Genomic DNA, 27,523 nt, shown 5'->3' with positions numbered 1-27,523 from the left:
TGCTGACCAGCAGATTTTACTTTTATTTTGAAAACAGATAGATTTTAGTTATGTTCCCTCTAGATGTTCTCTTAATTAATTGGAAATATCCAAAGAGTTAATTAAAAATACAAACTTTATTTGATTCTATATCAAACCTGACATTATGATCTTTTTATCTACAAAACAAGAATTATGTGGGATTTGAAATCTGAATTATTCATGATGGCTTCCAGCCGTTTTTTTCTCTTCTCCTTTGTTCAGTGTAAAATCTTATGAGCTTTTCTTTCAGTCAAGGTGAAAGCAATATTAAGTCTCGGAAGTCAAACTTACGAAAGACATGTAGCTCTGTGAAATCCTTGCCCTGTAATCCTGGCTTTCTATTCACCACCACTATTCAATATCCCACTTTCTGTATAAGCTTCACAATATATCAGCAGTTGATGAGATTTATTTGTTATACTCCTGTTATACTCCTGTTTTCCTTCTTCATAAAAAATGCTTTATCCATCTCTTTGCTCCCCTGGAAGTAATACGTGTCTGTGATTGTTTCTGCTGGGCTCGCTAATCCAGCAGCTCCCTTCAACATGCTGGGGACAGTTGGTACAGGGTGGAAAGTGAGGGAGGAGGAGACTTGTTAAGATTTAGGACAGCTGTGTAGTGTGTAGTGAATTTTAAACACATTGTTAAGATCCAGTTCAATAGTTGTGAGCCAACATGGTTGATTGTATGAATAGAAATGCTGGCGGGTCACTTCTGAAAGATGCTTTTTGAATTAAAGCTTGACTGTAGTACATTGGACCTCTCAAAGGTCTAATAGTCAGTTTGAAGACATGATAGCAGATGACATGGAAGTTGAGTCTGGTCTATGCTAATGAGTCCTACATCTTCTGTTTGCAGTATTGCGCCTGATGCCTGTAGCAGCTTCATGTATGTTCTTACAGCCTCTGACTTCATCTGTGGTGATACTTTTCTCTTAAATAAACATATTTCTGAATAGAAATGTAAAAGCTTCCTTATTTGTTGTTAAGGTTAAAACCACAAAGAGTATTGTTGTTCTTAAATAAGTTTTTGGTCTCTAACCTGCCTTTAGGGTGAAATTAAAACATACAGAGAATTCAGTATGCAAATAGCATGCACACCAGATGATCTGAAGGAAGCCTGCACATTTCCACAGAAAACAAATGTGAGTGTAGGAAAGCAGATGCTTTCTACCAACAGAGTGTACATACAGTTCTCAAGAGGATCTGAACAGCAATTTATTTTCAGAGTGCTGGAAGTATGCAAATTCCTACAGAATTAAATGTGAATTTAAAAGAAATGGCATCTATTAAGGACAATACTACCCAAAGAGGCAGTTGGGAACTTAATAATTTAATCAAGAACTTGAGCAGGCTCAGCAGTATATCTAAAGTCAGTGACTCAAATGTCATCTGTTTTTAGCAAAGACGTAAGTGGTTATGTTGTCTTTTAAAGTGTGGTGTTTGGAGTGTTTTTCTGTGACCATGGAGTACGTTTGTATGGTTATGTATAGATTTTCTGATGATTTTCCATCAAAAAGCATCATCTGTTCACTTGAGCTGCTTCTAGGATATATACTACGATAATACTTGTGTGTATTGCCAGTATCATGTTTGCTATTTTTAACCCAGCAAGCCTGGATAAAATGGATTATGTCCTGACACACATGCAATCACCACAATTATAAATTAAATTCTTACTGGTGGATGTTGTTCCACTTGATAGCTGTGGGACTGAATGGATGTTTCTGAGATTATAACCTGAAGGCAAGGGCACAGTCTTGCACAAGGGGCATTGTTGGTGAGCCAGCAGCCAGCTGTGTAGACATGGGAAGTGTTTTCCTTCCTTATGCAAAAGCACAGCATTCCTGGGGTGGGGGTGAGCACACAGGATGGCAGAGCTCAGGCTTGCCAGACAGTGCTGCCTCCACTGTTCCCAGTTACCCTCAGCTAATCCAGCTGCTGAGTTCATCCTGCTGCCCTTTCATCTCTTAGCGATTCCATTTAATGACTGTTTGTACAGAGAGATGCCCAAGTGAGGTCAGCGAGGGCAGGAGATGTTGCTTAGTGGAATGTGCAACATAACATTTAGTAGCAATTTTAATAAAACATGTGAGGTCAGATGTGTCCATTTAGATGCACGGGAAATGACAAGTTTTCAGGCCTTTTGAAAGCTGTCAAAAGGCAATGAAGGTCGCTGCTTATAACTTTGGGAATTTAACTTTACACATTCATGTATTACAAGGCTTGGCCAGGGTTCTTATAGGAAACTCCCCATACAACTTGGACCCTACCCAGCCCTGCTGTGCTGGTACAGGTTAATAAACACAGTGAGTGGCTGGGCTGTGTCCTGCACCTCTCCTACACTCCACAAACAAGGAACAAAGTAAACAGGAGTTTACTTTGGGTAGATATAGTATTACCTCATTTCAAAGTGGAAATACTTGAACTGATAACTAAAATTAAGCTGGTCAGCAGGGAGGACACTGTGACCACAAGAGTGAATTTGCCAGGTAAGGTCATCTCTGCAAGCGGAATCTTCTCAGCTTTGTGAGTACAACTCTTTGTTGTACTCTGCCCATGTGTTTGAAAAACACAAATGACTGCATCTTGTCTGTAATGCCACAGATCTGGAATACTAGTGCTGCCCATGGATTGAACATGGAAGATTACCAAAATGCTCGTTCTCTGTCTCTTCTGCGCTAGTTAAGAGTCATCTTCTTGCAACTGAATAATATGTAATGTTTTTCTCCCCCCAGGTTGTAATCCTTGGCAAACATTCTAGAGGCTATCACTACATGTTAGCTAATCTGGTAAGAACTGTTTTTCATGGAAAATATAGCTACATTTTAGAGGGTAAAATATTCTGTTCAGGTTGTGGAAACTTTAATCAGGAAGAGGAAATGCATGGATGAGTTCTTGGATTTTGAGAAATTACCTGAGTAAATACTAGAACTGTTATGTCATCTCTACTTATTTATGGTCTTTCTTTTGTCAAAAAATATCATGTCCTCTACTACTTTTAAAGTAATAATTTAATTATATGTTTTCCACTAATTTCTATACTCATAAATTAGATACTTGTGACTGTAATTTTCTATATGACGTATTTTGAATTTAAGCACTCCAGGAAAAATAATGGTAGCACATTTGTGTGTAAGTGGTAAAAAGCTTCAGATTGGAACAGTTCCATCAAGTAAACCACCAAGGCTGTTTAGCTTTTCTTTTGTATTTCAGAGTGTAGGGTTGTGCCTGTGTATGTGCTGACTTACCAGGAAGAGGCAGTACATGTCTATCTGTATCAGAGCTTCTTCTGGAGAGTAGGATTGACATTCAGGGATGCTTGTGATGCTTTTGCAACACCACCTACTTAAGTTCCTTATAAAAAGTCTTGTACTGTAATCCTGCAGGAAGACTCATTGTTAGGTTCTGTGTCTACTGCAAGTGGAAAAATTTGAGTTTTTATTAATTAGCAATCCTAATTACTCAAAGATTCTCTGTATCCATGTTTTAGTGTGATTAAAGCAGAAAAGACAAATTTTAAAATATCCTTCTTTAGTATAAGTACTGTATGACTTTAAGATGCGTCATTTTGCATTATAAGAAGCAGTCATGATCTCACTGATTAGCTCGTGCATAGAAATACAGAGGTTCTTATTCTGGGTTGCCTTTTGGTATGTGTAACCATTGACATTCAGATAAACATGACTGCAATCAAGTCATACTAATCAAAGAGACTCCAATTTACTGCCTCAGGTATAAATAACAACAGTGTGGGAGAGAATTAGCCCGTTCTGCTTGCACGTGACATGCTGAGTGATACCATGATGGAGAAGTGCCTGACAAGAGATTGAGTGGTTTTCTTTCCCAGCACTGAACCTTTGTGTTCACTTTGCTGTACAAATGGAGTTTGAGGCTCTTGACCAGTTTTCACCATGATCGGGACAAAAGAGGAAATGGTACTTCAAGTTTCCCTGCTGTTTTCTTTCTGATCAGCAAGTATTACCTAATACATTGCCACAACCCAAAAGGGAAGTTTTCTATTTCAAAAAACAAGAAGGTGTTTTAAGTTCTATTCTATACCACTATCCTAATTGTGATAGTAGCTGTCTCCTTGGTAGAATGTTTTCAGCTAACAAGAGAGACATTAATGTCTTTTGTGCTGCGTTTGTAGCAGGTAAAACTGAGCCAGGGGAAAGGGGCTTTGGATGACAATGGTTCTTTTTTTCTACATGTGTCCTCCCAGGGTTTCACAGACATTGTTCTGGAAAAAGTAATGCATGGAGGTGCCAACATTACTGGATTCCAGATTGTTAATAATGAAAACCCAATGGTTCAACAATTTCTGCAGCGCTGGATGAGGCTTGACGAAAGGGAATTCCCTGAAGCCAAAAACTCACCATTAAAGGTATTTATTTTAACCTGTCAGTGATGGGCATGATATGCTTTTAACAATTCTATGGGAGTTTTTAACCTCAGATATGTGCATGAGTATGATACAGATCCCTGATATGTTGCAACATTCCCTGCCCTTCCAGAAGAAAGAGGCAGAGGCTGTTAGACAAAAATGCCCACTGTGGTGGGAGTTGCTCAGAAGCAAAGGCTTGGTCTTGCAAATCCTGTCACTGTGCAGTGGATATAAAAACTTCTAACTTGAACCTCTTGAGTTAGTCTTGGGCTGGATATGGGGGCTAGTTAGGTTAGGTTTTAGATGCAAAATATGGATTACTAGTCCATTTTAATGGTAATAGAGAATTTCACATGCAAAATGAAGTAGCTCTGGATTCACTAAGAAGCCACTGCCACCTCCTAGTTACTGCTGGCAGTTGCCCTCATGATCTAACCTTCTGTTTTGCACGACTGTCCTTTACTTAAACAGTCAGACTATTAAAACTGCAAGCAGTAAAATTTTTCAAAATTTTTTGAATTAAAGTCCCAGGTTCACCAAAACTGTCACAGATTGGATTAAGTAAATGCAGCTGTTATTAGGAGACTTGCAACCTGTTACTATCTCACCCAGATTTTTTTCTGCCTCAGCATCTCTTATCATAGAGGGGGATGCTATTCACTGTCCAGTCAAGGAGTGCATCAGGGAAACTCTGTCCAGGCACAGAAGTCATAAATTCTTCTAGGACCATTGCATATTAATAATATTCCTATTATGTTCCTTCTTTCTCTTCTTCTTTTGGTGTGATCTGTTCTTTTTCACCACTATCCATAGGTGAATGAAACCTGGGTCTGGTAGTATACAGACTGTCTCAGGGAAACCAAAGCTAAAAACCACTGCCCTGGCGAGATAGTTCATGCCTTTCCTGTTTGATTTGAGAAGGACACATTCAAACTGATGGAACAGATTTGGAATTCAGATTTGGAATTTGATAAACTGGAGAAATGTCTTGGTATGAATAAGACAAAATTTAGGAGAGCATTAAAATACTAGATAGGAAGGAAAGAATCAAGTCCAGTTCCATGCATGGGGAACACCAGGGTAGGCAGTAGCACTGGGTTGGGCTACAGACAGAATCAGAAACACGTACGAGGTTCTGCTCTTTCTGGCAGTGCCATTCATGAATGACTGGTGCCATTTGGAGAGATACTTTTCCATCCCTGGGATCATGTCATTTCTGTGAGGGAGGAAATTATCTTAATCCCATGCCATCCCACAGCCTTGCTGGCATTTCAGAGGAAGCAGAGAAAGGCAAACAGAGGCCCACAAAAACTGGATTAGTGTACTGTTGCCTGTGGATTAGGACTTAGTCCTGCTTTCTAAAGCTTCCTAGCAGTGATGGAGAAGTGAAGATAAGTATCATACTAATCTTAAAAGCTCTGAAATATATAAAGTTAACCTGAGATGATTTTATTCCACTTGAAAGCAATTTACCTTGAGGAAAAAATTATTCTCCCTCCTTGAAAAAGAATCTTAAGTATATGGTAAAAACACAAAAATTACATTACCTTTCCACAAATGCACGGCTCATTATAGAAATATGCACAGTATTTGTCAATCAGACAAAAAGCATACTTAAAAATTGATGTACAATATTTTTGATTAGGAAATAAAATTGCCTAGAGATTAAAGCCCTGATGTTTAATTTATTCTGTATTTTATCAGCCTTTCCCTTCTTTCTCTCTTTTTTCTCTTTGCATGCTCATGCATTTATAAGTAGAATTCAAATAAAGTAGAAAATTAGATAGCTCTCCTGGCATGACTTGGAAGGGACTGCATTAAGGTTACTGACAATTGACGCAGTCTGCTGAAAAAATTATCAATATGTAAGTTTTATGTAGTGCTAGATTGGACAGCTATTACAAGACTTTTTTTTAATACAGGAACAAATACCTTCAAACTACTTTCTAGTTCTGTACTGTTGTGTGGATTGTGATGTATAACCTTTGTTAACTTTCTAAAAGAGGAGAGAGTGATTATTGCAAAGCATCACAGGGAGAGGTAAAGGTGGGCAGGATCAGAAGAGTGTCTGTGCTGTGCAGTCAGAGCAGGAACCACCACCCACTCCCAGTAAGTTTATAAACTGCTGTCATTTAAAGCTCAGTGAAATGTCTGCTCTATAACCTTCTTCACAGCCCAGCCTTTGCACTCTTTTTTATCAGACACAATTCTCTTGATCTGCACATGCAGGCACACCTTGTTCTGTGCAGAGTTCCTATGGCTTGATATCAAACTGAAGAACTTGCAGTAAGATAATACTCAATTTTAAGAAATGCAGAATCTCCAATTGAGCTATCCTGCCCTACAGGATAAAATTAATTTCTGAATATAATAAATTTTATCCACAAAGAGAGTAGCTGAACAAGCAGTTGAAACTTGGATTTCTGCCTTTCTAACTTGTACATAGGCAGCAGGTCTTGTGGTCTGAACTCCAGAATGAGGTTCCTCAGGAGGCAGGATCTCTACAGTAGCACAGACAGCCAAAAGAAGAGCAGGTGCACCTTCCATTCTTCATTTCTTGCTTTGTTCTCTTACAAATGATGGGGAGATTTTGAGGATCACTTACAAGGACTTTGAAATCTGCTCTTACACACGGAGCTTGCTTCCAGTAGGTCCAATTGCTGAGAGGGTCTCCTCTGCACAGACCCTGAAATTACAGGTGTGCTGTAATGCCAGTGGAACCCAGGGATGTCATATACAAAGCCCAGGCCACTATAGGAGGGAAGAACTTTCAGACAAACAGATAAATGTGGAAAAAGTATGGAAAAAAACCCCCTTCGATTACATTTCCTAGGTGATACTAAATTTATAGCATTGAGGGGGTGTCACCAGATAACGTGCAACAAGCAGTGAATGAAGTTGACAGCAACAGGAACATGTAAGTTAAGTTGTCTGGGGGTTTTGTTCAAGAGCTGCTGCTACACAGAGTTTACCATCCTCTGCAGATTTATCATGGAGTAAGGGAAGGCAGATGGGGAATTACCAAGGATATGTAATGCCTGAAGTGTATTTTGTGATTACTTGCTTGTATAGCTGTTTTCTAAGAAAAGTAATCTTATCTATTCCTTGCCACAGATGCTACCTAATCAGAATTTTGATCCAAACAGAAATGATTTATGTTAACTTCAATTCAAAGCTGTCTTGGCAATCTTGTTAAAAACAAACAAACAAACAAACAAAAAAAAAAAACCCAAACCGACCAACCAAACAAAAAAACCCTAAAGCAAAAACTCAGATATGAGCTTTTCTTTGGTATCACTATGGTCCAGCATGGAATTGCAGACTTTTGTAGTAAGCTCATCTAGATGAGCAAGTTTCCAATTAAATTGAAATTTTATGCAACTATGAACTGGTATTGTTATTTTTCTGCTATCTGCTATACAGAATGAAAATATTTTTAATTTGTTAATTGTTAATTTTAATTTGCTAATTGTTAATTTTAATTTGTTAATTTGGGTGAAATTGTTATAAAGCACCAGCTGAAAGACAGAGAGCAAGCAAAGTGGTCTGCAAGCATGATTCTTCTGTTCTAACAAAAAAGAGGACTTGACCTGATACACCTGGGGCAATTCTAAAATTGCAGTTTGTCACCATATTTTCTTTGTATCAATTGCAGTACACATCTGCACTGACCCATGATGCAGTCCTGGTCATAGCAGAGGCTTTCCGGTACCTCCGAAGGCAGCGTGTGGATGTCTCCAGGAGAGGCAGTGCTGGAGACTGCCTGGCTAACCCTGCAGTGCCATGGAGCCAAGGAATTGATATAGAAAGAGCACTGAAAATGGTAAGGGCAAAGATAACAACTAAAGAATGACAGCAGCAGTTCTGTAGTGCTTGTGTCCTGCTCCATGTACACAGAGCTTCTGTATTCACACAAACAGCTTGCAGCTCCTCAGGGGAAAAAAAGTAAAAACAAAGTTAATGATGAGCTTCAAAGGATGGATAAAATATTCAATGGAGGGCAAGGCATGACATACCTAGCTCTCAAAAGTTTGACCACAATCCCTCTGGCACTGATGCAGCAGCTGTCTGATTGTCCCCACCAGAGCAGCTACAATTCCCCAGATCGCCTGTAACACCCCAGCTTCCCAAGAGAGTGAGCATGAGCCATTTTGCAATCAAACATGTGTTGGGGGTTTCTAAAGTCAGGCTGAGCCTGCAAATCTGACTAAAAGAGCTAGACTGGGTCTTCGACACATGTATTGTAATTTTTGCAGGGATAAATGTGTTTATGAACTTAAACACGTCTGCAGTTTTGATAATTTCCCAGTTAAAAAGTCAACTCAGATTGGTTTAAAACAGTGGAGAAATTGTTGTTGGTCATAGCAGTACTGATAGATCTCAGCAGCAACCTGAACCTAGGAACCGTTTAGCCTCCAACCAGTTCTGATTCCTGGCATAATTTTGCACTCAGCCAGATTACCTTCTGCATGGCCAATTTTTTATCCCTAACATTAGTTATGGTATGGGACCCTAGCTCACTTATGTCTCTAATTTTCTTGGATTTCAACTCTTTTTAGTCTGCTATTAGTATTAAAGCAAGTGACAACAGGAAAAATTTGATAATGTTTTTGTAGATACAAAAGACTGTTGCTTTTAATCTGGCTCAAATAGCTCTCAAAAAAACCTGTTAGCATTGATTATATTAATGCAGACATAGAATTGGAGTGAGTGAGATCAGAATTAAGCCCATGTTAAGTGTAAACAAATCCTAGATCAATCTTCATACACTTAATTACTGATTTTTCTCAGCTACCAAATTGGAAGGAATGTATCAGAATATTATAATGAGTTGTGGATGGTTATAATCAGATTATTTCACTCTTAAAACTGAGATGGTTTAGTCTCACATAAAAAGAGCCAGAGCTCTTTTTTATGCCATTTTTTCACCTCCTAACATATGCCCTAACTGCACATTCATTAATGTAGCATTACACACTTCTGAAGAGAAATAACTAAATTCAATCTTCACAATAAAGAATTTGTACTGTACTGATATATGAGGCATTCATGTCAATAGAGAAAACCAACACTGCAATTGGACACTCCCTTATTTAGGAGAATTTCTTTTAAAAACATATTATAAAAGATATAAAAAGGCAAACTCATGATTGGCAAAGAATGCAGAAGTTTGATTTTTAGCTGGTTGCCTTGAATTGTTTTAACTATTCAGAGTCATGTAAATGAGATTTACGTACACCTCCAACGAGAGCTACCTAAGATCATCCCACATGGCCTTCCAGTACCCATCCTATCTATCACCTTCTCTCCTTGTATTCAGACAATCTTGAATCTTTGATAAGGAAAAGAATAAAACCAATGATTTAATAATTTTTCCTCTCCACTCTGTAGCATCAACTCAGATAAGAATGTTTTTTCCAAGATACCCTTGAAATATCTATCCTTGGCCAGCAGAAGGTCCAGTGCCTCACTATAGTCATCTTGCTGGCAAAAGATGATTAGGCATTACTTGAAACTTCTTCCCAATAGCCTTGAAAACTGTGCATATCTTTGTTTCTGAAGCTGGTTCTAATACATCAGGTCAGTGGCAGAAAGCTTACCTGAATAGATCTGGACACTTAAAAATAGTCACTCTGTGATTGCCTCCACATGCTGTCACCAAAAGTGCTTGAGTCCTGGCGAGCCCTCCTGCCTCAGTGCAGCCAGGTTTTGCAAAGTGCTGAGTTTTCCCACCACTGATAGAAACAAATTAAGTTTGAAGCCAAAAGGTGTCCAGTGCACAAAGCTCATGTCTCAATGGGTGTCAGGATGAAGCCAGTGTAACAAGCTCTGTGAGACACCCAGTCACTGCTGTGCTAAGGTAGCCAAACAGCTTCCAGTAAATGCCAGAGGCAGGCACAGCTACTCACATCTGGATGCAGCTTATGTGTCAACTACCCTACAAATATATTTGCTCAGTCCACAGTTGATAAGACCTCTTGGGGTCAAATTTGGTTTTCAAAGTGCAATTCATCTCTCTAGCTTTCTGGAGGAAATAACTCAAATTTTTTTCCAGTCTCCTGTAGTGATATAAACTATTTTAAGACAGATTCAAATCCACTTACTGATAAAAAGAAACTCCCTATATGTCAGCGTGAATTTGGCTCACTGGATAATTTGGAGTCCATGGAATTTTGGTTGTTTTATGTAGCCTCATACATCACCTCTAAACAGTGAACAGCAGATCAGTCACCAGCCCTTAACAGTTTGCCTTTGACAAGTCCCAGCATCACCTCTTCCTGTAACTTCTACAGTTTTTGCTAAATATTAAAGCTAATTTGCCCCTACTGAAGTTTGAGACTCTTACCCTTTCTGCCTGAGATGACAGCTTGTCAGTGTTGATAAGTGATAAACAAAAATACCTCATCCTTTCATACAGGGAAATAAGAAAGGGTTTTTTTTAAAAACAAAGTACTTTATACTTCCCCTTCAGATGATTCATGTGAGTAGGTAATGATAACAGCTTACCGTCTGTACACCCATCCATCCTGACAGACCAAAACTCCATAAGCAGTAGAGACAATTGTCTGTGCTCATTCAGAGAAGACATTCGTTCCTTTCTCCTGCACTGGAACTGATCTTAAAATAAAGCACTGCCCAGAATGAGCAATGATATGTCATTCTGGTCTGTACTGCAGATCACTCTGTGCCATATTGTGAGGGGTTTAACTGCACTAATTGTTGCTTGTGCCTTTCTGATGCTCCGTTCTGTACCAGTGAACCCAGTGTGACCAAGCATGGCAGAATCAGTCTTTCTTACATTTAACATACCTGCAGGGCTAATTTCACTTAAATGCAGCTCACTTTGGCAGTGAGTCACCAGCTGAGTGCTGACAAATATGTACAGCTGGAACTCAGAGAGTGGGGACTGCGGTTGTTTTGAATGATAGAACTGGCTGTGTCAAAAGCAGTACAAGTGTCTTACATAGATTAAAAATAAAGTGAATATTCTATTAAAATATTTTTCTGTTTATTCCCTCAAGGTGCAAGTTCAAGGAATGACAGGGAATATCCAGTTCGACACCTATGGGCGCAGAACAAATTACACAATTGATGTGTATGAAATGAGAGCTTCTGGATCACGGAAGGTGAGTTTCAAGACATGGATCCAGATTTCACACCTTCACAAATATTTATTCCCACAAACTAATGAAATTCAAAAATATCAGAGATGCAGTGTAATAACACTGCAGAAGGTCCTGAGAAGCCCTCCTTCATGCTGTCTTCCCTGTCCCAGGAACCTTGTTCTCTTCAGTTCCTGGACTAAACCATTCACCCTGCTTAACATCTTCACTGGTTTCCACATCAACTTCAAACACAACTTTTTCTCTTAAAACCCTTCTGGAGCTTTTTCACTGCCAAGCATAGTACCTGCTGTCATGGTCCTGTGCTTAGTCCCATCTTTGAAATTCCTCTCCATCTTTCCTTCCCTCCCCTTATTGGGCTTTGGAACCATAGTGAAGCTGAAACCAGTGAAACCTTCTGAAATTAACAGAGAATAAGTTTGGTTTTATTAGAATTTCATACTTATTCTCTTGTCTCCTAAATAAAGTATAGATCCTAAGTGGGATAGTTGCCTAGATCAGTGTTATAAAAGAAGTTTAAGGCAGATTTTCAAAAATAATTAGGTAGACAGGTTCACAAAAGTACTGAGAGAAGAATGTGTGTGAGTCTCTTAAATCCCCTGATTTCACCTGGAGATAGGTACTTAACCTTCTTGGTCACCACTGAGACTCCTTAAACATTTCTGCACATTTGATAACTAAATACCTCTGAACATGGCCCAGCCACTCAGGGAGATGTACAATGCAAAGAACAGTGTTACTTCTGTGTTGTGCAGAAATACAAAAGCTATTGTGATAGCTTAGTGATGCAGCCAAAGGTCAGCACCAGCCAGCTGATAGTCACCTCATGCTCACAGAGGGTTTTGTGTCCCACACTGGAGATAATGCAGCTGTGCCTGCATTGCTAATGATGTCTGTGCGTCTGCTCTAGAGCCAACTCAGGCTTGTAGGGGATGTACTGGATAAAAATGACAAAATCAGAGAATTTTACTCCGAATTCCGTGCAGTTTATTTTCTTGTCTGTAGTATAGTCTTATGCTGTGGATACGTGGGAATTTATTCCACAGGCACTATAATGATGTCAGTTGAGATAGGGAGAATTTAATATGTATTTTCACTTAGATTTGGCTCATGCTGATTTGCTCTTGGACTTGAGAACATTGTTTCTTTAAGGAAATGGACGTAAGCTAGTGTAGTTCCTTAATGACAAAAACAGTGAATGAGAAATGTGTACAAAGCCATGGGTTTTGACAGTTGCCCTCACAAGTTCAGGTACCAGAGTCCTTGTAAAGGTATGTAATGAGGTAACAATCTCCATTTTTATAGGCTGGTTATTGGAATGAATATGAAAGATATGTGCCAGCATTAGATCAGCTGCCCTCTAATGACACTTCATCTGTGGAGAACAGAACTATAGTAGTCACTACGATCTTGGTAAGTTTTAAGTTCTTAGTGTGTTTGTGTTTAGGAAACAAGGCACATGACTCCTGAGGTGTGTTAGACACCTTGTCAGGAGGTAGATGTTGAATACTGTGTGACTTCAAGTGACTGGAAAGTTCAGTATCTTCCAGAGATGTTCTGAGGGCTTGACCCTGCTAACCTATTTATGTATCAGTAGGTCTGCTCACAGGAGGAGCTCACTGAGCTCACCATTGTGCTTTGCTGCTTCCCAGACACTTGAACTCAATTAAGTGCCTCATGTAAGTGAAGTTATTATGCATGCATATAAATGACCACAGAGATTGGCCTTCCTGCTGTAGAGTCAAATCTTGCACCCCTCACTCAGGTACAGCTCCTGTAAACTCAACCCCTGTGGACTGAGTAAGGGTGGCACAATGAAGCCTGTAGAGAACTGGAACTGCTCTAGCACTGGGTGAAAAGCAGCCTTTACCTGTGCAATTCCAAAGGAGCAAAGCTCTTCCTGTGTGTCACGAGCAGCAGCACCTGTGTCAGTCCCAACGCCTCTACAGACCTGCTCTGTACAGCATTCCTTGTGACTTTTGTGCTTTTTACTAATTCTACTAAGCATGAGTCAATTTTATGCTGTTTCCTGAAGCATTGTATTTTATACTCCTATCGATTTAGTGAGATATAATCAGAATTTCAACTAGAATTTTCCAAGAAGGCTAAGGGAATTCACTGACAAAAAGTGCTGCTGAGGATTTTAACCTAGCTTCCCTTAGGCTACTTTGAAAATATATCCATCAGAGCCCCATTCTTAGCCACTGGGGCCTTAGGAAATTGTGTTGATAGTACAGGTGTTGGATATGTCAGTCTTTAAACACTAAAACTTGAATTATTACTACGATGATGCTACTCGACTGTCTAATCAGGCCTAATTCTGCAAACAGAAGTGTAACTTTGTTAAGAAGTCCTGTTGTCTTCAATGGCTCCTTACTAGGAATACAGTCAATTAGTATGTGTGGCTGTAGGATCATCCAAGGATTTTTATACTGCAGAAGTCTGTCTAATTTCTGTACCAAAGCAGGAAATATTGTAAATATTTGCCAGTTATATAAAGGATAATAACAGCTCTCATTTTGTGTGGTTTACAGCTGTATTTTACATTCATAGACTTTTGATCTTTACTTTTGTTTCAAAGGAATCACCATATGTAATGTATAAGAAAAACCATGAACAACTAGAAGGGAATGAGAGATATGAAGGATATTGTGTAGACTTAGCTTCTGAAATAGCAAAACATGTTGGAATAAAATACAAACTGTCAATTGTTGGAGATGGGAAATATGGAGCTAGGGACCCTGAGACTAAGATATGGAATGGCATGGTGGGTGAACTGGTCTATGGGGTAAGTTTCTCTTAACCTTCATTTTAATGTTCTTTATAAAAAATTATGCTCGAAGTTAATAAACTGCAAAATAAAGATGATCTGTTTGACTTCTACCTTTAAAATTCTAGATATTTCTTTGTATTGCCATTTTTATAGTCTCCTTTTCTAATTATTTCATTGCAGGAAAGTGTGACTTTTTTACTGCTGTTCTCCAAATCAGAGTCCACGAAATGTTGAGAAGTAGCATTGAGCAAATTTCAAATTCTTGTTTAAAGCAGAATTTCCAGTTTGCTCTTCATATGCATCTTCATTTGCCAGATCTCCTTTTTCTGTATCAGTCTCTTGAGTGCTGGGGGGGGTGTCCTTCTCATTAAAGGTCTGATCTGGGATGCTGGCCCTCGCTGGGTCACTGATCTTGGTTTGTGTTGACCAGACCCAGTTAACCCCATGGTTGCTTTTCAGGGTAAGAAGCAACACAGATATGAAATCAACCACATGGTTTTTTTCTTTAAACCCTGGGTTTGGCTTCAAAAATTAACTGTCAGACAAAAAAAAAAGAAGGCTAATTCACTGCATTCCTCTTTGTATTTCTATATTGGGTGCACATCACTTTGTTTAGTAAGAACAAAAACAGTCCGGAACTGCCATTTTAGAAACTTCTTTGAAAATGAGAATTTTGGAATACAGATAAGCCAGATGGAAGGGGGAGAAAATTGGCTTTGCAGAAAAGACTTCCCAAGCTGATATTTCATCTTTTTTTCTTCAAATGCTAATGAGATGATTTATGAATCCGCCCAAATCTTTTTTGCAGTTTATTTTTAACAAGCTTTCCTTTATTAAAAATATCTGAGCAGAAGCACATATTTCAATTGCCTCCTTTTGTTCTGTGGCTCAGTGTAATTTCTAAAAGTCACCTCAAAATTTCCTTGGGATAATGCATCATCATTCTTGCAAAAAGTTTGGTGAGATAATTCTTTTCAAGTGAATCACCCTTTTTTAAGTAATTGCTAGATTTGCACAAGTTTTCTTGCTCTAGAGCAGTGAGTCCTGATGCCTTATTATGTAAATGGTAGCCTGTTTGACTTGAAAATGTTTTATAGAAATAACAATGTTTTTGTTGTATTGTATTATGGCAGGGAGGGAAATCTACTGATTAGAGAAAGTAAGCAGGGTTCTGGACCCTTGGATTACTTCTTTGTTTCCCTGTTGCTTTGAGGTTTGACATTATGCAAATCTTCTGAACTCCCCATGCCTCAGCTGTGTGATTTGGGAAACTGATGTTCACTCTCTTAGAGAACACAAGTCCACTGAGAACCTCTGAAGCAAAGGTTTAGTTTAGTTCCAAGCAAATTACATTGCACTGGAAACCTACACCCTCAGTTGCTCTGTGTGTGGTTCAAGAAATATCAAGAGTTATCAGCTGTAACTGGGTCCTTTTGATGTACTTGCAAGTGACAAGCAATGAAACTGTTCCTTCACTTAAAAAATAACCATACCATGTGGAAAAAGCGTGGCAAAAGAGAAGCTGAAATTGCTGGTAACAGTCAGAGCACAGGGACTGTCTACACTAGGGGAGGTAAGGTGTGACGTGGGCTATGGCTTTTGTGTCTTGAGCCAAGTAAGATTAGTCTGTATAGCTGCTGTGCCATACAAGATCTACTGGGATAAAGGGCCACAAAAATGCTCTCAGGGCTGGAGCACCTGTCCTATGAGGAAAGGCTGAGAAAGTTGAGACTCTTCAGCCTGGTGAAATGAAGGCTCCAAAGAGACCTTAGAGCACCTTCCAGTACCTAAAGGGGCTACAAGATGGATGGAGAGGGATGTTTTAGAGGGTCATGTAGTGATAAGACAAGGGGGAATGGCTTTAAACTGAAAGAAGGTAGATTCAGATCAGATATTAGGATCAGATTAGATATTAGGATTATTATCACCTTCATTGTGAGGGTGCTGAGGACCTTGCCCAGGTTGCCCAGAGAGGCAGTGGATGCCCCATCCCTGTAAACACTGAAAGTCAGGCTGGACAGGGCTCTAAGCACCCTGATCTAGTGGAAGATGTCCCTGCTTATTGCAGGGAGGTTGAACTAGATGATCTTCAAAGGTCCTTTCCAACCCAAACCAGTGTGTTATAAGCAGATTGGCTGCAGCTGCCTTTTCCACAACCTCTTGGGACCAGCCTAACTTAGAGAGCTCTGCCTCCTTAGCATCAAATTTAGCCCCAACCATACTTCTGACCTTTCCACACCAGCAAAACCAGCCCCGCAGGCACCACAGACCATTCCTTAAAACAACCCCAACACCACCCCACCATTCTCATTTTTCCCTACAAAAGGGTCAGTTCCTTCATATTCTGAGCACAGTTTTCATCTGTGTTTTCTCATTAATGAAAAATTGAGGAATGTTTCCGTCCCAGACCCCCAACAGTTCCTGCACTCATGCTGTGAGCTCCGTTACTGAAGCCTCTCCACTGCAATGCTCAATTATTCAAAGGTCAGATGTGTCCTGTGAGGTTTGAATGCAGACCCAGGTTAATGCTTCCAGCCCTGTGCTGCTGAGCCAGCTCCCCAAACTGCCCAGCTGAACTGAGCTAGCAAGATGCATGGAAATCCACCTGGATTTCTGTAAGCAGGGAAAACAGCCCCTGAACTCCAAGTACAAACCTCACCAGCCCTCCAGACCTTTTCCCAGCTCTATTTGCAAACACTCTGAAATACCCTTGGCCTCTTTCTCCATCTGTTGAGAGGGGCCTGTGTACCACACACACAAGGATGTGCACTAAGCCCTTTGAAGATGAGAAGTACTCTAGAAGTGCTAATTATTTGGAGCAAGCGCCTCATTTACGTGCTGACTTTCCTTTATCTCTCATAGGCTTAAAACTCTATTAGGGAACTAAAACTGTATGTAACCGTAATGCCCCTGTGAGTCTTGTCAGCAAAATGACTGTCAAATTTGGCTCCTCTGGATTCCATTTTGGGAAGACAAGAGGCAGATTAGATTTTAAGTACCTTTGTTAGCATCTATGGAAGATAGACTTGGTAGGATAAAAGGGACCTGATTGGTTTTGGTACCAGTTATCCAGCAGCTGAGCTGAGCTGTGGCAGAAACACAATCCTTTAGATTGCATTTGTCTCAAGCGATAAACAGTGAGTAGTCATTTGTTAAATACAGCATATTCCTGACCCAGCAGCCTCCTTGCCACCACCTGGTGCTGCTGGGGCATCTCAGCTGGCTTTTTGAATGCTGAGCCCTTTTTTGCATAGCCCCATGCATGAAACTCTTATCAAAAATTGCTCTTAGAACAGTCACGGGAAGTGAATGGCTTGTCATTTTAATGTTAAAACCCCAATTAACTGTATTTAATGTTTGGGTTGTGCCAATTCATTGTTACTATTACTCTCGCTTCCTATGGAATGCAACCCAGAGTCAGGGGAGAAAAGGCAGCCTCCAGACCACTGCATTAGAGGGGAGGGATGGGTGGGATGGGAGGGGGCTCAGTCTGCACTGAGCTGTACCCAAAGCAGCAGGGGTGGTGTGTCACCGTGCTGCAGGTCTGGAGGGTGGCACAGCCCTGACTCCAGTGTAAGACTCGCCGGAGGTTGGCATTAACTAGGCCAACTGGAGCGGTCCCAAGAGTTACTCATTGCCATTTACACACTAAAATACTTCCCGTTAGAAATTGTCCCTCCCCATCTCATATCACATCAGGTCTGGTTGGAGGGCATAAAAGTCTGCTGTACTGTAGGGTCCCTGAAGTCAAGGGCAATCTCAGCTGTCCCTCTTGGGCCTTTCCTTGTGGCTTTGCAAGGGGCTGTACCAGTGCACCTGGTGGCAGGGGGATGGCAGCCCCGGTGGCAGGGAATTCTGCCTGAGCAGATATTCCCAAACTCCTTTGCTTCAGGCAGGAGAACCCAGCAGTCTTGTTAGAGAGGAACTAACAGGGCTTTGTGGTTTGTTAGCAATTTTTAAATGTTAGTGATAGTAGTAATAGTAGTAGTAATGATAATTGTAATACTAATTAATAATAATAATGAAATTTGGCATAAAAGGAAATTTATTTGGTTTTTCATAAATAAAAAAGTGTCAGTTCAGGCTGAAAAAAACCCTTTATTTTGCTCTTTCATTCTGATGGCATCAAAATAAAACTCTTCATCCTACCAGAAAAAAACTACCCATTCAAGTGCTGCTATTTTTTTAAACTAAGAGAAATTTCCAAAGCATAGTGGAAACTTTCAACAGAATAAAAATAGAAAATAGGTAAAGCTTTTTTCCTGGACATTTCAGAAGAGGGAAGTAGCTAAATCATTCTCAGTCCAGGGACTGAATCACTATTTAAATCTAACCAGCAGAGCAATCCAGCAAGGCAAGTGCTGTCCTGCAGTGACCCACGGGCTGAGGACGTGCCTTCGGCTGGGGCTGAGGAGCAGCAGCACCTCCCTCGGCCCCTGTGCTCGGGGCTTTGTACCCACCACCTGCTGAGCACTAGACAGTCGTCTTTTCTCTTCTGTAGGGTCAGCCTCTTTCTGTAGGCTTTTATTTCTTCTTCCCCTTTTAAAGCAGGCTGCTGTTCTTCCTTCCCTGTTCAGCTAGGGGAAGCCATCCCTCCCCGGGCCTGATGCTTTTCACAGTGCTGAGGCTAATTGACAGTAGTTTTAACACAGATCTTAATTGTAACTACAAATGCTTTGGGAATGAAAAGAGCAGCCAGACCTTACAGCCTTTAAAACTCTGCTCAGGTTAAAACAAGCCTTTATAAAAATCTCTCAAAATGTAAAATAGCACAAAGGAATGAAGCAGGGATGTAAAGGACAGGCAGTCCCCGGAATGCAGCAGCCTCTGCAGTCTGTCAGAGTGGGACCACCAGCACATCTCCCTGCCTTCAGCAGACTAACCAGACTCGTGTGTGCTGGCCTCTCTGGCTCTCCCAGCAGCATGTAGAAATACTACAGATGGCACATACAGCCTTTGAATCATAGCAGAGGCAGACTAATTTGAGTCCTACTTTTCCTTGAAACATCCCACATGCTCTTAGTCTGTAGCAGAGCCTGACTGTGCCATGAGTGGGTGAAGCTTGTCCTTTGCTTCTCACTCTTGGTTTCTGCAGGGGGGAAGCCTGGCTACAGGTCCCCAAAGGCAGCTATGTGATGCCGCTGCCCTGCAGCTCAGACAGACCCTTGTCCTGGACACGTGGACAGCTGTGGGGTCCCTGGCCAGGCTGAGCTGTGGCGGGGGACAGGATCACAGAGCCATGCTGCCGTGCTCCTGGGCTTTGGCTGACCTGGGTCCGAGCACAGGCAGAGGAAGCACACATATGTCCACAGCCCCAAAAGCAGATGTACCCTTTATGTCTCCATCTGTGAATGGCAGGAGTGTGTCAGAATGAGCCATGGGCATCCACAGAAATCACAAATGGACTTAACATTGACAAACTGTGGCAGACAAGGCCAACTGCCGCTTTAACACCTTAATACCTTTTTACACTGCTCGGCTAGGGCACATTAAGACTTCAATGCAGCATGTTGCTAGTCAGATATCACCTGTTGTCCTTAAATAAGTGTGAGCTGATGTGTTAAAACCACATTGCTCCCATGAACTGGCCTCTCAACACACCCTGAATATCCTTGGGGATACTGGACTGCCTTTACAAAGGTAGCTCTTACCAGCTGATACCACAGGTGATGTGTTACTCTGTCTGATGCTCTTTTCTGCTACCTGGAAACCTCAGACTGCACTGAGAAGTGTTAAAACATGCTCAGAGACAGTCACCATTGCAGCACAGTCTCTTCTGGTGGCCCTGTGTATCTGCATTCAGCACTTTTGGGTGCCCAGAGGTTTGGCTGCCAATGGAAATTGGGCAGTGTCCCTCTGCTTCCATCTGCACAGAGTCAGGGTGCTTCCTGGCTTCCCGTCACCCAAAGTGACTGCAGTCCAGACCCACTTCTTGAAAAGTGACCCTTGAGCAAAGCAGGGGCTCAGTTCTGCAAGCAGAAGTGACCCAAAGTATGTACAGGCAGGAGCATAGCCCAGATCTCTCGCTGTCTCTAGTGCATAGCTTTGAATTTGGGAGAGCCATCAGTAGGCCTGTAAAAACAAGAATTCCATCCCTCCTTTTGGATTACAGAGGCGGAACATCTTACTGTTTTTCATTCTCCATGTAGAAGGATATTTCCATTTGCTATTTCTTTTCTCCCTCTCCACAAGAGTCTGGAGGTTTGCAGCTCCCTGGGGTCAGCTTTGAGCAGAGTGGGCAGCGCCTCTGTGCTGCCTGTCCTCTCTAAATCCATCCCTCCCACACTTACAGGCAAAGACAGAACAAGCCTCAGAGGAATCCATGACATTTCTCGCCCGGCTCAAATGCAGTGAAGATGTTTGAAACACCATTAGTCATGAGTGATTAGCAAAGCTTAGTTGTTGAGGTTCTTAAACCCCTCTCCAGTTCTGTATGAAGACAGGCATGTTTGTGGTTGTGTTCTTTTTAATCAAGCTCAATTTGTATAGGTTCTGCTTATCTGCAACCATAACAGGGAGGGAAATTCTCAACAGTGCTGCAGTTACCAACCATCCTTTAGGGTGCTTAGAGCTCTCCATAAGCTCTCCATTTCAAATACGATATCTCTAAATAAATAAGCAAAGAGAGAACTGTTTTTTAACCTCCCTAGTGCAGCTAATATTCAGGGAAGTGGTGAGCAACCAGGCTTGGGTGTTGGATTGGAGCTGGTCCACTCTCAGTGCCCTGGTTTCCCAAGACCCTGTGTGTGAACCCATGCTTGTTCCCTCTGCAGAAATCATTTGCTGCCATATTCACTTAGGGATGAGGGTGAGTTTTGATGTTTCCGATACAGTGAATGCCTTTGGTAGGGATAGTAGGAAAGCAGGAAGAATGAGATGTATCAGAAAATTATTATTTGTATCCCATGTAATAGTAAAATTCAGTTTGAAATTATTTACAAAGAAATCTGTACAGTATGATATGAACATGGTAACAATCAGGGCTTTAACAAGTGATTTGTCTGTGCTTCAGCATCAGCTTCATCGCCCCACAGGAACATCCTTCATGAACTCAGCTGGGCATGAAGGAGATACAGACCTTATTGCATGCTGCTTCAGCACTTAGGAAGAGTTCCACCATGTCTACTTTGGCAATTAAAATATTACTTTGGGAGAATTAAAATTCTCCAAGTCCACGAAAATGCTCCAGAAACTAAATGCTCTTACAGCTGGAGCAGCCTTTCCCTCCCTTGATGGGGTGTTCCAAGACTGGCAGTCCATGTGCAGAAGTGCCTGGTGGGAAGGCACCTGCCTCCCACCTAAGCTTCACTTCACATGGAGCCATTTCTAAGTCTCCACAGGGGTCCTGATCCATTAAGCTTGCTCTAATAAGGATTAATTTATAAGTACCTCATTAGTTCAACAAGAAGTATAGTGCCATGGTCAAAGTGCTTAGTCTTCCAGCTGGCTGTGGACTCTGACTATATTTAAAACTGATATTCTGTGTGAATCTCACACTGACTGCAGACACACAGTATTTAACAGGAGCTCAACAAGCAGCAGCTCTAAGAGAAATACATGTTTTGGGGGAATTCCTCAGTGAACAAGTTCCAACATCTTCCGAAGATGTTACCTCACTGTACCCATATCCTCCCGTTCAGTCTCTCCATTACTTAGATGATGAACACATTCATCTGCAAAGCCAGTAAACATCCAGACATCCAAAGGCATTTTCAGTTTTAACATTAAAGCCACGTTCAGCTAGATTTTTGCAGTAAGTGACCACAAATCAGCTGAGGTTTTCTCCTTGAGGAAAGGGACACTCAAGGGGAAAGGCAGTGTCCCAGTGCACAACTGTCTAAAGGGGCTGAGCAGGGCTGTCAGAGGGGGCACCCAGGGCCATGATTTCCTTACATGCACAGGCATGGTTTTATCAGATTATTCCAAGCAGTGAACTTGTGCACGTACCTTGTAGCTGCACATGCCAGTATGAACTGTCAAGAGATACTCCTGGAGCAAACCTTGAGGTTGTGTGTGCAGATGGGTGCCCTGCAGAGGGAGGCAACTGTGAGGAGGGGCAGTCCTCATCTAACAAGGCTATCACTGGCCTTGGTCTGCAAACCCTGAGCCAGTGCTCCAGGATGGCTCACGGTGCTGCCGAGCATCAGCAGACACCAAGCCCATGATGCTCAGATCAGCTGTACAAGAAGCCTTTACCAGTTCTGCTTATTAAACATAAAACCCAAACCAATAGCTAGGAGGAGGAGCAAACCAGATATTAATGACAGTCATGTACATCACCATCAGATTTACATAAAGGCATATTCGATTATTTTATGGCACAGATTTTAATCATACCTTATTAACATTTCCCATTAACTTTTATTCAAACTTCTACCTAATCAGGCTTTACTTTTCCATGAGAAAGAGATGCCTAGTTACTAGTGGGGGAAAAAGTCTGATTTAAAAGGTGCACACTGGTTTAGGTACTGGTAAGTTAAGGTTTCCCTAAGAACTACTTTCTCTTTCTGAAATTCTTAATTACCAATGAAAGGCCTTCTTTAAAAATATCAATAACATGAATAGTTAGAGTGTTTAAAATAGTGTATGTAGGTATGTAGACTCTCATAACAATCTTCAGATGAAAAGGGCTCTTTTTTTAGCATTCCATTCCACTCTAATACAAATACTGACTTGAGTTCTTGGCTGGATCAAGGCTAGGTTATCTAAGTAGCATGACTTGAATCTTTCTAGCATAGAAATACAGATATAGTTAAATATGTTGAAAATCTATTCTGGAATGTTATTTTTAGTCAGGAAGCTAAGTTTTTACATGCCTGCCTACCCATAGAATCCAGCAAGGATGTGTAGATTGAAGGGAAGGGTATTTGTTCACCAGCACACAGGTGAATGATGAATGATGCAATAGATGCAATTGTGCTTCCAGGTGACACAGCCCCAGAGCACAGTCTGTTACAGGCCTGTAGAGCCAAGGTCTCTAAGACAGGAGGGCATACATGACACTGCATTCTCCTCAGATTATCCAGGCTGTTTATTCATCAGGGATTCACAAATCTGTGTTAACTGTTCTTCAGTGACCACCGAAAGGGTCTGTCTGGTTCCTATCCCCCCGCTATTTACTATCTTCTGTCCCTTACTACAGTGGAGTTTTTAAAGGAGCATACAAGTAGTAGCACCCAAGTGCAGCTGAAATTCAGTGACTGATTACATCTCATAAGTTCCTTGTAGAGATCTTGGACTAATCAGTAAGGCAAGAGAACTTGCTGAAAGAATGGAAAAGAGAAAATTAAAACGTAGCAAACGCAGAATTTGTCCAAAGTCTTCAAGACAAATGGGTGGTTACAGACCGTTACTAGAAAATGACATTGTGTTGGTTGCCATCTCACTGTCCAGTTTGTGTAGTCTTTATTCATCCATTCTAACTTAATAGAAATATCTGCTGCTGTCATGAGCCCCTTGCAGAGATTTGATTGCAATTTTTCTTGTTAATAGTTTTCTGTTAATATCATGTAATCCTTAACTTCAGTGACTGCAAAATAGCCTGCAAAGAATATGTTTCCACTCACTCTTGTTATTTATCATCTTATTCATTAGCCTGAGACTCTAGATTGTGATTCTGTTGTGTCTGACTTGTAACTAACTTGGGTTTGTTTTCCCTTTTCAGAGAGCAGATATAGCTGTTGCCCCCCTCACCATTACATTGGTGCGAGAAGAAGTCATAGACTTTTCCAAACCCTTTATGAGCCTGGGCATCTCCATCATGATCAAGAAGCCTCAGAAATCTAAACCAGGCGTATTCTCTTTCCTGGATCCTTTGGCTTATGAAATTTGGATGTGTATAGTCTTTGCTTACATTGGCGTCAGCGTAGTTCTTTTCCTAGTCAGCAGATTCAGCCCTTATGAGTGGCACTTGGAAGACAGCACTGAAGAACCACGTGACCCTCAGAATCCTCCTGACCCTCCAAATGAGTTTGGAATATTTAACAGCCTTTGGTTTTCCCTGGGTGCCTTTATGCAGCAAGGATGCGATATTTCTCCAAGGTTTGTTCCATATCACTCCATCACCTTTTTGCATTTTATGGTCATTTTCTGATGCCATGGTGCATATATGTTACTTTCTCAAATTTCTTTTTAATTCCAAATTTTTTATTTTGACATTTCCATTCAATATTCAGCATCCTCATCAAGCCACCATGCTTGCTAACATTCGCCTCCAGAGTAAGTAGCATTGCTTGTAATGCCATTTATGCATTTCTGCCAAACTTATATTCACCATGTTGAGGCTGTAAAATGCATAGGGTTTTCTGTTTTCAGCAATGCTTGGAGGGCTACCGTGTTTTTGCTGCATATCTCATTTTACGGTCATCTCCTTGGTGCATATAACACATTCTGCTTTGCAAAGTAAGATTTATTTTTAAAAGTCACATGCAACAGCACTTTAAAGCATCTCCACTCCCATCAAGGCTCCTGCTAGTCTTTTTACTTTTTTTTTGAGCCCAATTTCTCCAGTTTTATTCTTTCTGAACCATCCTTTCATCCTTCTGCTTTCCACCATTTTGCACATGTTCATGTCTCCAGATGTACTGTGCTACTGTCCTCTACGTGTATTGTTATTTCAGTCCAGTCTAACCTGTTGTCCCTCTGTTCATGTCAGTATGGTTTAATAAGCATTGCCAGTTTCCATAAAGATTTTTCTTATTCATGGAGACAGTCTTTCTCGATAAGGCTGTAGTAAAGTATGATTGATATTAGTACTGATTTAACAGAGAGCACTGCTATTAGCTGTTGTAGAATTATATTTCTTTTTATAGAAGCTTTTTAAAAACCAATGAAAATAATGAAGTTTCCTCTAATTGAACAATGGACAGAATTTTTTTTTAATAACATCTGTCATATTTCTACATTTACACTGGTAAAATACTTTGGTGATCTGCTTGTGATAAGCAGTAGAATTATCTAGTTTCTTAGTGATGGAGCAATAATTTTATTTTGTATGACAATAATTTAATAACCAGTTTCCAGCTATTTTATTTATTAAAAACACAAACAGAAGGCAGTTTTCCATTTAACAAGGTTGCTATTCAGAGGAGGAGAGAGATTTTTTTCCTAAGTGCTGACATTCAAAATGCACCTTGCTGATCTCCATGTTGCCTTATTCAATACCTGAATCATTGAAAAGGTGCCAGGTTTTCCTGGTCCATATAGCATTAGGGTTCTTGAGTTGCCTCACTGAAGCAAGTGACAAAATTTCTGGGAAGTTTCTTGAGAAGGATCATGATTTTGTCTGTTACAGTGCAAAAATCATCCTATAAATTTGCGTCAGTTTCCCCAGTTCCTGTGTCTGGGTGTGCTGCCTCACTGTGTGCTGACAGCTGTTGGCCTCCTCCCCATGTTTACACTCCCTGTTTCTGCCGTCTGCCTCAATCCTGCACTGACAGTTTGACCCACTGCTTGTTGTTAAAGGGGATGAGTAGTGATAGCATTTAAATTGCTGTTGACCATGTGTGTGCCCAATATAAAGGACCGGGAAATAAGCACTGGGACATCACATGGAAAGCTGCAGGCGTCACGCTATTTCCACTAGGTCTGGTTATTGACAGTTAAATAGAAGTGCATAGGATTTTTGAGAAGCTCTCATGTGACTCTTTGGCATGGTCAGCCTTATATAACAAGTGGAGCACACTCTGTTTTTTTCAATATGACCACAGTAAGTGCCTTGGAAATACCTACAAAAAAAGGAAAGAGACAATAGTATATCTATTTATTTTATCTGTCCATCAGAAGCTATTAGCTCAGTATTAATATATGGCCCTCATTTGAAGGTGTTGTCCAGTTATTTTGTTATCTTCCATGATAACATTCCAGGCAGTTACATGCATTGTTACGAAAAAAGAAGAGACATTTAATACCTTGGTATTTAAATTCCAGAAACACTGCTCCTTTGACTGATATGTTGATTTAAGTTGATAAAAATGTCAAATTTCTTTTCCCTAGAAGGGACTGTTCCCAAGTATTCCATTCTTAATCCGTGTCTTTGTAAGGTTAAACCATTCACAGTACATTGACTATATGAATGTTTCATACTATTTTATTGCCACTAAAAGGGGCTTCATTCTTCCATTGTGAGTTTTGTCTGAATAAATTTCTTATATGAGAGCATACAGCACTTGTAGAGAGATGCCGACAAGCAGTCTGGAGAGATCACTTTTGTACTTGCTGATAAAGGCTCTTTCAGCTGCCTTTGTGTGGAACAGCTGTGACATCTAATGACTAGTTAGATCTATCCTCGGTGAGTATGCTGTGTGGATATTCCAGAGGATATATCCCTATACTCTCCTCTCTGTATTTAATAGGAGTCGTCTAAACAGAATCAGAGAGCAGCCAAAGGCTGGGGGTTAGTGCATCCCTTGATGGAATCAACATTTATTTCAGCAGTTTTGTTCTGCTATCAAAGGCTGCTGTGTTTTCTGCATAGTGAGCTAAATTGAAAATTCACTTTTGAGGGATCAAAAGTAGATTATTAAACTTGCTTTTATGTAAGATGTGTACAGCAAATGGAATTAGAAAAAAACACAGTCAAAATCTGTAATACTGTTCTGAGCAAAAGTATCTTTGAAATCTCTATGAGAGCATGTATTTTCATTTTGCTTTTTATTCATGTAGAACAAAGAGGCTAGATTAATTAATTGCTGATGGAAAAAGACAGGGGGGGTTATTAAAAGCTGTCTCAAGAAGCTGGTCATTGAGAGGGTGTATCTCTAGGTCCCTGTTTTTACAGCAGAAGACTCAAGAGACTCCTATTAAAGGCTATGGGAATGACTTTGTGGGACTTTCACACTAGCAATGAGAGGGTAACCTGACATTCCTGAAACTCCCACTGCCATTCCTATGATGGAGCATCTCAAGCCAGTGCTTCAGATGCTGTTCCTGCCTGCTGTGTCTCCGAGGCCAAGGGCTGTCTGGGTGCGCGAGCAAAAGGTTGGGCCCAGAGCTTGGGGGTACCAGCTGAGGGGTGCTCAGGATATCAAGGGGCTCCACACTAGGAGAGGTGTTCAGGGTTATTTGTCAGCATAACAACTGTCTTATATCGATCCAAACAGCCCAATTAAAAATGGAGTAGTGTGAGAAGCTTATTATATATCTGTAATATAGGAAATCAAATATCTTTTATGGCCATGAGCAGAAACAAAATCCAAGCTATTTTGATAAATGAGGTTTT

General features: G+C 40.7%; 1 protein-coding gene across 2 annotated transcripts in view; it reads left to right on the top strand.

Moving 5' to 3' along the window:
- GRIA3 (glutamate ionotropic receptor AMPA type subunit 3) overlaps nucleotides 1-27,523 on the top strand; it is a gene marked incomplete at both ends in the record, with an annotated part of 143,802 nt that overhangs the window by 78,962 nt on the left and 37,317 nt on the right. For both annotated transcript variants that reach the window (XM_082289587.1, XM_082289588.1), the window contains 7 exons: nucleotides 2,759-2,812; nucleotides 4,246-4,407; nucleotides 8,063-8,230; nucleotides 11,430-11,534; nucleotides 12,837-12,944; nucleotides 14,113-14,319; nucleotides 23,969-24,345. In XM_082289587.1, coding sequence (XP_082145713.1) covers nucleotides 2,759-2,812; nucleotides 4,246-4,407; nucleotides 8,063-8,230; nucleotides 11,430-11,534; nucleotides 12,837-12,944; nucleotides 14,113-14,319; nucleotides 23,969-24,345 — 1,181 coding nt within the window. The remainder of the gene's footprint in view (nucleotides 1-2,758; nucleotides 2,813-4,245; nucleotides 4,408-8,062; nucleotides 8,231-11,429; nucleotides 11,535-12,836; nucleotides 12,945-14,112; nucleotides 14,320-23,968; nucleotides 24,346-27,523) is intronic.

Source organism: Coloeus monedula (genome assembly GCF_965178545.1).
Source record: "Coloeus monedula genome assembly, chromosome: 12".
Classification (NCBI taxonomy): domain Eukaryota; kingdom Metazoa; phylum Chordata; class Aves; order Passeriformes; family Corvidae; genus Coloeus; species Coloeus monedula.
The sequence above is the reverse complement of the archived record's forward strand: the minus strand, read 5'-3'. Positions and strand labels throughout refer to the sequence as shown.